The sequence below is a fragment of the Carya illinoinensis genome, chromosome 3 (assembly GCF_018687715.1).
Source record: "Carya illinoinensis cultivar Pawnee chromosome 3, C.illinoinensisPawnee_v1, whole genome shotgun sequence".
NCBI lineage: Eukaryota > Viridiplantae > Streptophyta > Magnoliopsida > Fagales > Juglandaceae > Carya > Carya illinoinensis.
The window spans coordinates 15,881,229-15,892,736 of NC_056754.1; the positions used below are offsets into that span (position 1 = coordinate 15,881,229).

An 11,508-nucleotide genomic window follows, 5' to 3' on the forward strand; every position below is an offset into this window, starting at 1 on the left:
AATTAAAATATTAAACTATTCTACACTTTCATTTCAAAGAATTAAATGACTTTTGAAAATATGTTTTTTTAATATTAATTTAATTATAATAGAATTATTAATAATATTAAATTGGTAGCATTATAAAATGTAACAAAAATAATTTTTTTAAAATATTAATTTAATAATATTTTATTATTATATAGAGAATAAATGGCTAATCCAATGTGGAGATTGAATTTAGATGGAATAGGCAAATACAAAGAAATGTTGATATTGGCTAATTTAAAGATGAATTTGACCAAACCAATGAGAATCCTCTTAGCCACTAGTCTGGCTTTTCTCCACTTGATTGTGCCTTCTACAAAATATTTAGTACAAAAAACCCGTTTGCAAGAGATAATATTTGGTGCATCACTAGTAGGGACAAGGGTTCAGGTCTGGCTTTTGATGAGGGCCTTAAATTCAATACTCATGGCATGTTTCCACTCAGGATGTTTTTTAGCAATGAAAAAATAGGAAGGATTTTCAAGGGTGGAGAGGTGAGACGAGTGAGCTTGTGGTGGTGGCCAGGGGATGATGCCGTCTGTAAACTGTCTTGGGCGAGTTGAACCAGTTTGTGAGCTTGTCAATATTGGACATGCAGGCTGTTGAACGGAATGATGAATTGAGTGGGAGGGAGAAGGGCTGGGAGAAGAAGATGGGGTGGGACTTGAAGAAGGGATTGAGCCAAATATTGATGGAGAAGAGGATATTGGGCCTGGACTAATCAGAGGAAGTGAGACATAGGCGGGCTTAGAGACTGAGTTGGGCTCGGGTTGATGAGCAAAGGGAAAGTAAGCTTCATTGAACCGAATGTCTTTGGAGATGAATACACAATGTGTTGGAATGTGATAACAACTAAAACCTTTATGGGCAGGGCTGAGACCTAGGTATGCAAATTGGACTGATCTAAAGTTAAATTTATGAGGATTGAAAGGCCTTATTAAGGGCCAGCATGCTGGGCCAAATACACGAAGGCTTTTGAAGTCTGGTTTGGTTTTATGTAAGATGAAAAATGGTGAGAGGTTTTGCAATGAAGAGGATGGAAGCATATTGATAATTCGAACAAAGTGTTGAAATGCATAGGGCCAGAAATGTAATGGAATGGAAGTGTGAGCTAATAAAGCTAAACTAGAATCAACTATATGTATGTGTTTTCTCTCCACTATGTCATTTTAGGTATAAGCATGGGGACAAGTGATTCGATGCTTAATACCTGAGGTGGAAAGAAGCTCAGTGAAGGACCTAAATTCCTCTCCCTAACCTGTTTAGAGTTGCTTCATTTTAGAATCAAATTGTAGTTCAACATAGGTTTTGAATTTTATAAGAGTTGACAATGCTTGAGATTTGTTTTGTAAAGGGAACAACCATGTGTATCGTGAATGATCATCAACAGATGATATATAATATCTAAAACCTTCTAAAGAGGCATGGGATGAAGGTCCCCAGAGATCACAAAATACAAGATCAAAAGCAGCTAAAGATTTAGTAAGCCTAGGTAGAGCAGGTGCACGATGGTGTTTAGCCATGGCACATGCAATTGTCAAACGGAAGCCCATGTTGGAGAAGGATAGAGCAGATAATCTAGAAAAGTGGCAATTGCATGGTGCTACAACCGAGCCTCATGTGCCAGTAGGTGACTGAGTAGCTCTTCAGTAGAGATAGGGTCAATTCGAGCTGTAACAAATGAAACTATTGCATCATAATCGGGGCCAAGGCCATCTAACAAGTAAGGGAGAAATTCCGTGGAGGGCAATGGTCTCCCAGGGCAACCATGGTGTCAGCAAGAAGCTTGGCTCGCTGATAATAAGATTGGATGAAGTCAGTGCCCTTTTTCAAAGAAGCGAGTTGGAGTTGGGTTTGGATTATACGAGTTGGAGATGCTGAAACATAGGTGGACTCAAGGGAAAGCCAAACCTCACTGGCAGAGGAGCAGCCAACAACTTGACCGATAATAGATTTAGAGAGGGAGGAAATAAGGGCAGCCATGACCAATTGATCAAACTGAACTCAGATTTCGTATTCAGGATTGGGTGAGTTATCAGGGAGTTTAGAGAGCGGAGGTTGACAACTACCATCAACATATTTGTATAGACGTTGCCCACGCAGATAGGGGACAACTTGAACTTTCTAGAGAAGGTAATTATCAGAGGAAAGTTTAACTGAAATAATATGGGAAAAGTTAGGTAAGGGAGGGGTGGAGGAGGAAGAAGAAGAAGAAGAGGACGAGGAACCAGGAGTAGACATGGTGGACAACAAGTTCTTACTGCTCTGATACCATGCTCGAATTATAATTGTATATTTCTGTGTATCATTTACATAAGGCATTGCCTCTCTTTTATACATGATCTATAAGGGAATAAAGGAAATATTCTTAATAACAGAATTGTACAGTTGTGGTCATGCATGATATGTGTGCTATAGGAGGTGATTTGTTGAGGTTGCTCTAGCAGGTGCTAGTGTGGTATAGTTTGGCAGCGAGTACACTGCATAAATGGAATTTGCAGCAGCTACGTGTGTGGGTGAGTGCACTACATCACCATGAGCTGCATGGTTTGCATGGTGAGAATTTGGTGCTTGAACAGAGCTTTTATAACCGATGGATTCTTGTATCTCTCTTAGCTTGTGATAGAAGAGTGTAGGATTGGTAGATGTTTTATGTCCTTTTGATTCTAGCTTGGTTTGTTTTCTGCATTTTATTATTATGGACAATGTTCAGTGTAAATAATATTATGATTTTCAATATTATTTTTTTCTTGAAAAAATTTAAAATATACATGCTTAAAAAAAAAATGAGTATAATCTAGAATTCGAATTTCAAAAACTCAATTCATTCAAGTTTGCCCAAATTTGAAACTCGTGTATGGTTTGGATTATGTCTAGCTAACCAAATTGGAACTCTGATGAACAGTATTATAAGGTGTTTTCAAGGAGCCATAATTTCAAAAGAAGTGTAGTTTGAGCCCATATCATGAGCTGTTTTTAAAGCCTTTCGATCCTGCTCTTGTATTTGCATGGTGCAGTAGTAGTTCAGGCTGGTCAGCTTGTATCTGTTTGGAATTGGGGTGATTAATTTATGGAACAGCTAGGTAGCATGCAGTACTTGACCCTGACATTGATGATCACTTCAGTATTTTATGTCCAACACTGAAATTGATACCAGCCGTAATTATGCACGTCCTTCCTCGCCTTGAAACATGAAGGCCCCATAAATTGAAATTGATAATGCTCCGCCGGCCTCCACCTAATTCACACATACATGACATGACTGTTCAAAAGTGAGAATTGATGATCACCATCGATCCAGTGGTACTTCTGATCATCATCATCTTGTAATCGATCTACTAAATGAAGGCTTAATTCTGCCATTAATTAAACGACTTAATTAATTAATTGATTCAGTCATCAGATAACATATATATCATGATGATCATGAAGAAGTAAGTACAATACGATAATATTGTTTCTGGTTAACTAAGCAACTTTTAGCTAGGCTAGCTAGCTGCATTCAGCAGCTGGAATATCTTTTATTCTACTTTTTATTTATGGTTGAGACACATTAATCAAGCGGTCCAAATCTGGCGGTCTCTGTTGCATGCATCTTAATCATGAGAACTAGTAGAACAGTACTACTGGTCAACAAAGCACTTCCTTCCTTAGCTTTCTTAAGTATATATATGAACCGGGACAGGTCAACATGATGGATGTATATATCTGCTCATGATTTAGAGATAGAAAGATCCAGAACCATGCAAGCCGACTGCATGCTGCTGCCTTTCGGTTGCTTTGCTTCCAATACAAATATACAAACAGCATCACGTCTCTCTCTCTCTCTCTCTCTCTCTCTCTCTCTCTCTCTATATATATATATATACACACTGAAGCAGCAATATTCTTACTTGTGTAGCTTAATTTATAACTAGGAAAAGTAGTAGTTTTGTATATATAGATAATATATAATTCAGTATCGACTAGAAAACCTTTCTTTGGAAATAAAACACTGCATATAACATGGAGTACAGTAGTGCATGGGATCGATGGAGATGGAGTAACAGAGAGATACGTAGCGACAGGTGCACGACTAATTGATCTATCATACAAAACGTACACTACTGATCTCCACAACCGCCCTGTTTATCATGATATCTACATGTGCAGTTGTGGTACTGCCACGTGTACTGCTTCTGGCTTTTCCAGATCACTTTGATGGTAAATTAATAAAGGATTTTTCTTTACTTGTTAGCTGGGGACCCAAGACGAACCCTTAGCGCCATGATTGCGTGCAACTTTGCTAATTTATAAGCCTTTTACAAAGAATTATATACATATGTAAGATGAACATGAATAATTCATGAGCGATTATTAGGCAAATTTATTGTTTCAATTACCTTGTTATTGGGGTTTTGACCAACTTAAGTGTTATTGCTAATTAATGCATGCCTTGTGTGTGTTTGGAGGGATGGGTTGTTGAAATGGACGTTAAACCTATATCAGTACTTAATGAATTAAGATTGCTTATGCAATAAGAAAATTGAAATAAAATCAATGAAAGTAGCCGGAAAAGAAATTATAGAAATCTTCATCTTTAATCAAGATGTTGAACAAGGATTCAGCTTCTTCATTAAGGTAAAACATATGGATAATCATTTTAATTAAAAAAAACAAAACAAAACAAAAAGGAATAGTATAACACTTACTCCTTACCTAAGGCAACAAAAAAACATTCTATGAACAGCGTAGAAACCAAGAGACTGCTTTTTCAAGGAAAATAAATTTGAGAGAGAGAGAGAGAGATTTCAATTTATATATTAGTTGGCGACTCAGTTTGCAGAATTGAGAGTTTAACAAAGGGATGCAAACCAACGAAATGAGAATTAAGACCCTACCTGCATGTTCATAGTATAGTACTTGGAGTACTTCAAAGATGACTAGTAATTCCATCGATTGTGTTAAAAGTCAGACTTCAAATATTTTTGGAGTTTTAATTCTAATAATTACTTGGAAATAGTCATTAATTTCCCTATCTGGTTAGTAAGACGGGACACTTGCACCTTTACTCTAAACCCAAATATCCAGTAAACCAAGTGTTTTCATCGACCTAATCTGACACTTGGTGACCACACCATTACTTGATAGAATATTGGTGGCAACTTCTTTTACGTGATCTCTCTCTCATATTCAAATAATCTTAAAAAAATAATTTATACAAATCTCAAATATACAAGTCTTGCACTGATGATCTTTATAAAACTAAAACTAAAACTATTTTATTTTTATTTTTATTTTTTTATATATAACTTTTTGCGAACTATCCTCTTGAAGATTTGTATGTTGAGCACATTTTTTTTTTTTTTAATTGCTTTCTTTACTTTTCTCTTAAAAAATTCATGGTTAATTTCTTTGTTTAAGGGTACCCATCAGTGATATCGACATGAGGTCTAACTTGTAATGTTGCATATATAGTACTCGTTCTAATTAGTCATTTGTTGGCACTGCAAAAGCATTAAAATTGCATAAAGAAAATACCATACCAAATCCAATGCAGAACTATTCGTCACGATTATTTTGAGCAGCAAGATCAGGGACAGATCTTTTTACCTAAAGGATCTTTTGTAATTATATTCACATAAAACTCCAACACTATATGATGTATTCTTGGAAATTGAGGATCTTTACCCTCAGTAAACTTGCCAACAAAGTGAAGCCCTTGAATTCCCACGGTCCAAACAGGACTAAAGTAATGAAAGTATGGAGAAAGCGAAGAAAAAGAAGTAAAATATAAAAAAATGGAGCCAAAAAATGAGAAAAGGATAAGACGGAAAAGTAGGTGGCAGACTAAAATAAAACAAAAATCAAAATTCTTGTAGATAGAAAATTCAAATGGACGTTGCTCTGTCTATATTGACTCTGCTGCCTTGCTATGCACAATCAACCTCCCTCAACTATCTTTTCATTCAGCAAACTTCCAAATGTCGGCCTGGTATATATATTATATGCTCTATCTCTCCCTCTCTCTCTCAAATGCATTCTACCTCTTTGTGGCAAAGAGTGATTCATAACTCTGATATCTGAGTTGTAGGATTTGTTTCTGGCTTTCTTGATCTAAAGTAGGATAGCTGTTTGGATGTCATTTCTTACAAGAACATTAAGAAAATCTGTTTCTCCCTCCCTTGTTGTTTCTGAATCCTGAGTTGCGTGTTATAATAACTGGACAACTACTTCTTGCATAACCGTTTCATGTATAACCACTTCTTGTGGACAGATGTTGCAGTCTTCTTTGTCTGATAGATCAGTATGAGAGGAGCAATGGGTACTTCCACAAGTGCTGTTGAGTCTCGACATCGTTTATCTGCATCAATGTGAGTTTCTTCTTTCTTGAAATCTGAGTTGGATTCAATGATTACAGACATCTTGATATGGCCCTCTCAAACCATCAACTGGCTACCTGCATTATTATTATTCTCACTTCTTTAATAGAATCATTGTATTTATTCCTCATATTAGGGGGTGAGCAAATTGCTTACAGTTGCTGCTTCTATATAGCCTGTTGCATGGCGAATATAATGGAACTCATTCTTTTAATACGATTCTCTTTCATGGTTTTGAATGGAGATCTTAAAAGTTCACCTCCCTCGAGTTCCTTTGTTTTAGTTGTTCCTAAACGTTAAGATCGATTTGATATTGCATTAGTTATGCAGGACAGATATTTGCATGAGATATATAGTCCTTTAATCAGATTACAAGTGTTCAACTGCATGCTTTAGAAGTTTATCATAGATAGGGATTCATTTAACAACATGAATATTTCAAGCACGTAGCGTAGGAAATAAATATTCCGAGTTCTGATTTTCATGTATCAAGAATTAATCTGATGTGAGTTCTTGAAAGGATTTTCTATATGAATATATCATTGAGAGTTCTCCCCAGAAGGACCCCATCAATTAAACAAAATCGCATTTGAAGCTTTACAATATTTTCCTTTCTTTGGTGCAAATATACTGTTTTTTGTTTTCCTTAAATGAAGATTAGACTTTCAATTATGAGGCTGGGATATTGCATCTGAAAATTGTGTGATAACAGCCTTTTCTTGGTTAACGGCTCTCAAATCTTGTTGCTTAATCGGCCTTTTCTTGTCATTACCTTTTTCTTACTAATCAAAATGCTGACATTTGATCATTATGATATCGCTTCTGCGGGGGGTTAGGAGTAGACTCAACTCGGTGTTTTTTCTCAGTTGTTGTCAATTGCCTGTCGTTTCTACTATCTTCTAGTTGTTCCTTTTCATTTTGGTAAGGATCATGCTAGAGGGACCGATTTCCTACCGATGATCCAACCGATTCCTTCATTTCAGAATTTCTTTTTTCTTTTCTTTTATTCGTTTTTTAATACCTTTAAATATATATATATATATAAATATATTTTTTGCAAAAAATACATAAACTCAATAATATTCACTTACTTAATCACTTAGAAATTTTTTTTTAATCACTGTAAAAAAAAAAAAAAAATAAATAAATCGGTAAACCATCGGTCGATACAGCATTTCCCTTTTGGTAATACAAGCAGTTGATATTTTTTTTATCATTTTAATTTCATATCAATGTCATTCTGTCGGCAAGTTTTTCCTTTTGGTTACCCAGAGAGGGATAACATGAAAGTTGTATCATATCTTGGTTTTGGCCCCTGAAAAAGTAAATCATAGATATCTTTTACTGATTAAATTGACACATCTACTGGGGGCTACAACAATCCAAGTTCCTGTTCTTGATAGCTTTTTTCTTCAATTATGTTTTTCTTTCTAATTTATTTACTAGTCTGTTCTTTTCTTTTGTTTACTAATTTTGTTATTAAATTTCCAACTTGGAACAGTGAAGACGTATACAAAAAAAGATTTTCAAAGAGCAAAGCTAAGCCTTTACATATATCCATTCAAGATAGAAGTTCAAGATGCAAGTTTTCTCTGCTGAAACTTGTCCTCCTAGTTATCGTATCTGGAGCATTTGTAAAACTCCTACACTCTCCAGACGTTTACAACAGCAATGGGTTAGCACATTCTGGTTCTAGGTATATGTAATCTTACATTGTTGAAGGCACTGCTTTTGGTATTTTGAAGTTTTGTTATGTGACAATTTTTCCATTTGTTCCCCTTGGCAATGGACAGAAGCCAGGGCATTTACAAGAAAACAAGATTTCCAAGGGGTTAGTGGGGGAATTTATGGGCAGCATGCCGTAAATTGTAGGTTTTTTTTAGTAAAATTCTTGCTGCATTCTGTAAAATGTAGGTTTATTGGAATAATTCCCTGCAAATGCAGTTAACTTTCCTTTCATTCCTGTTAACCACCTATTGACCTGCTTTTCATACTGTGAAACTACATTGCAAGAAAAATTATAACATTTCCAACTTCAATTTTAACATTTTTAGAATATAGAGAAGAATTATTCACTGACTTGAGCCAAATTTAAGCAATGCAGGTCAAGTTTTGTGGACAGGTGGATATGGGGTGGTCGAGATCCTCGGTATCGATCAAATGTAGACATTGAGTGGGATGACATTATGAAAGTTCTGGAAAAGGTGACTGAGAATCATGAAAAATGGGGAATCGGTCTTGTAAACTTCAATAACCGTGAAATCGATCACTGGAAGCAGCTTATTCCTGATGCCAAACACATTGTTATGCACTTGGACTACGCTGCAAAAAATGTGACATGGGATTCCTTATATCCAGAATGGATTGATGAGGAAGAAGAAACTGAAGTACCCATTTGCCCATCTCTACCAAAGTTTGATGCCCCAGGAATCCGACTTAATCTTATAGCTGTTAAGCTTCCTTGTCGGAACGAGGGGAATTGGTCCAGAGATGTAGGTCGGCTGCACTTGCAGCTTGCAGCTGCTGATCTAGCAGCCTCCTTCAAAGGCTTGTATCCTGTGCATTTGCTTTTCATTACCAAGTGCTTCCCTATACCAAATCTGTTTACTTGCAAGGAACTTGTTGCACGTCAGGGGAATGCATGGCTATACAAACCAGGCCTGCATGCGCTAAGAGAAAAAGTTCGTCTCCCAGTAGGCTCTTGCGAGCTTGCACTTCCTCTCAGGGGCAATGGTCAGTCATACCTCAAAATTTTAACAAGATGTACAATTGTTGCCACCATCTCTCTAAATCATAACCTATTATTTTTAGAAGAACTAATGAACATCAAGGCACGCACTCGATTGAATTTCATAGAACTATAGCAGTTTTGAAGTGTTGATTTTGCTTTAAAAACTCAGACACTAGCTACCAGCTCACTAGTGAGTTATTGATTTCTTTGTGAATTGTATGAGATGCTTCAAATTCTACCTTGTAATGTATGGTTCTTCCATCTTGCATAGCAATTTGTTGATAGAAATCTGATACAATTCCTTGAAATACAGAGCTGATTTACTCAAGAAATATGCACCGAGAAGCATATGCAACGATTCTACATTCAGCTCATGTTTATGTTTGTGGAGCCATTGCTGCTGCCCAAAGCATCCGCATGTCTGGCTCCACAAGAGACCTTGTCATACTTGTGGATGAAACGATCAGTGCCTATCACAGAAGTGGACTTGAAGCAGCAGGTTGGAAGATCAAGACAATCCAGAGGATCAGGAACCCAAAAGCTGAGAAAGATGCCTATAACGAATGGAATTACAGCAAGTTCCGGTTATGGCAGTTAACAGATTATGACAAGATCATTTTCATCGATGCTGATTTGCTCATACTCAGAAACATTGATTTCTTATTTGGGATGCCCGAAATTTCTGCAACGGGGAACAATGGCACTCTCTTTAACTCCGGTGTCATGGTTGTTGAACCTTCAAACTGCACTTTCCAGCTTTTGATGGATCACATCAATGAGATTGAGTCGTATAATGGGGGGGACCAAGGATACTTGAACGAGATTTTCACATGGTGGCATAGGATTCCAAAACACATGAATTTCTTGAAGCATTTCTGGGTTGGTGACGAAGAAGAAGTTAAGGAGATGAAAACTAAGCTCTTTGGCTCCGAGCCTCCAATTCTTTATGTCCTTCACTATCTGGGAGTGAAGCCATGGCTGTGCTTCCGTGATTATGATTGTAATTGGAATGTTGATATATTCCAAGAATTTGCAAGTGACGTTGCACACGAAAGGTGGTGGAAAGTACATGATGCAATGCCTGTGCTATTGCAGCAGTTCTGCCTCTTGAGATCAAAGCAAAAGGCGCAGCTAGAATGGGACCGTATGCAAGCCGAGAAAGCAAACTACACAGACGGGCATTGGAACATTAAAGTTAGAGATCGACGTTTAAAGAAATGCATAGACAATATCTGCTCCTGGAAGAACATGTTGAAGCACTGGGGTGAGACAAATTGGACAGATGATGCGTCTTTTACTCCAACACCACCTGCAATTTCTACCGCATCTCTCCCTGTCGTGTGAGTCCTTGGCTCTCTTTTGGCCCCCAAAACTTGTTCCTTCAGTTTCTATTTCCTCACTGTTTTCAATGTTTCATGCCGTCGTTTTATAGGTGACATAGTTTCCAAGAAGGGGTTCATTTTTTCCCCACCTTTTAAAGGCCCAAAAGTGCTTGAGATCCATTGATTCCATTCTTTACTCTGGGTACTGTAGACATCATCACCTCTTATAGAATGAATCGATTCATTTACAGTTACATGTTTGTACCCAAATTGCCTTTCGTGATTAAAGAACTTTCTGGCTCACTATCCATCTATAACCCATTTAATTTTAGAAACTTCAAGAGTTTTGTTTCCGTTGAACGTGAACCACGTTATCCTCGCATTGAATGATTGAAGAAGTTTTAAAATAATTTAAAAGGGGGTGTAGATAAGGCATCTAGATTTTTAAAAATGTACACCTTTCATCTTCTTTTTCACGATACCAATCCATGATATGAGACTGGGAATTGCCATGAATTTTAATTTCAGCTTGATTAAAAGGTATCCAAAGAGCCACTGTCGAAATGATGCTAGTAACCATGGCGTAGGCATTGCAGAAGCCTAGGCTGATGTGCTAACTTGTAAAGTTTATGCAGAAGTGGTTGGAAAACTTGATCCATTCATAAATATAATCTGCTGCAGAAGTTTAAACAATTGAAACCTTAAATTTGTAACCTCAGAGCCGTCAACCATCTCATAAGTGGAAATTCTACCTGCCTCCTCCCTGTTCTGTATCTTTACTTGAGGCCATTTCCCTCATAGTTTGATGGTTAACGCTACAGTCGCTTCTTTTATAAGCATTTTATCAAACCTCAAGGGACATGAAATTGGTGTGTCTCGCACTGTGTCAAGAGTATGAGGTTTGTCCAACAGACAAAATGTCAGTCACAGTCTCACAGGAGCATTCATTCATGCTACATAACAATTTGTTTCTTTTCATGTGACACCCTGCTCAGGAAAAAAATGACTCACCGAGAATATGAAAAGATTTTCTAATCTCAGTTTTTTCAAATCTGACTGGTTCCAG

The 11,508-nt window shown here is 36.9% G+C and overlaps 1 protein-coding gene across 2 annotated transcripts; it reads left to right on the forward strand.

Moving 5' to 3' along the window:
• Positions 1-5,858: 5,858 nt before the first annotated feature.
• Positions 5,859-10,696, forward strand: LOC122303465 (UDP-glucuronate:xylan alpha-glucuronosyltransferase 1). Of its 2 annotated transcripts, XM_043115260.1 has the most exons (5): positions 5,859-6,001; positions 6,284-6,380; positions 7,891-8,085; positions 8,494-9,122; positions 9,434-10,696. In XM_043115260.1, the coding sequence occupies exons 2-5, from the start codon at positions 6,316-6,318 to the stop codon at positions 10,462-10,464; spliced, it is 1,920 nt and encodes a 639-aa protein (XP_042971194.1). In that variant the 5' UTR covers positions 5,859-6,001; positions 6,284-6,315; the 3' UTR covers positions 10,465-10,696. The 2 variants fall into 2 exon arrangements, with proteins under 2 accessions (XP_042971194.1, XP_042971193.1); XM_043115259.1 differs by lacking the exon at positions 5,859-6,001 and having other exon boundaries at positions 6,021-6,380.
• The last annotated feature ends 812 nt before the right edge of the window (positions 10,697-11,508 follow it).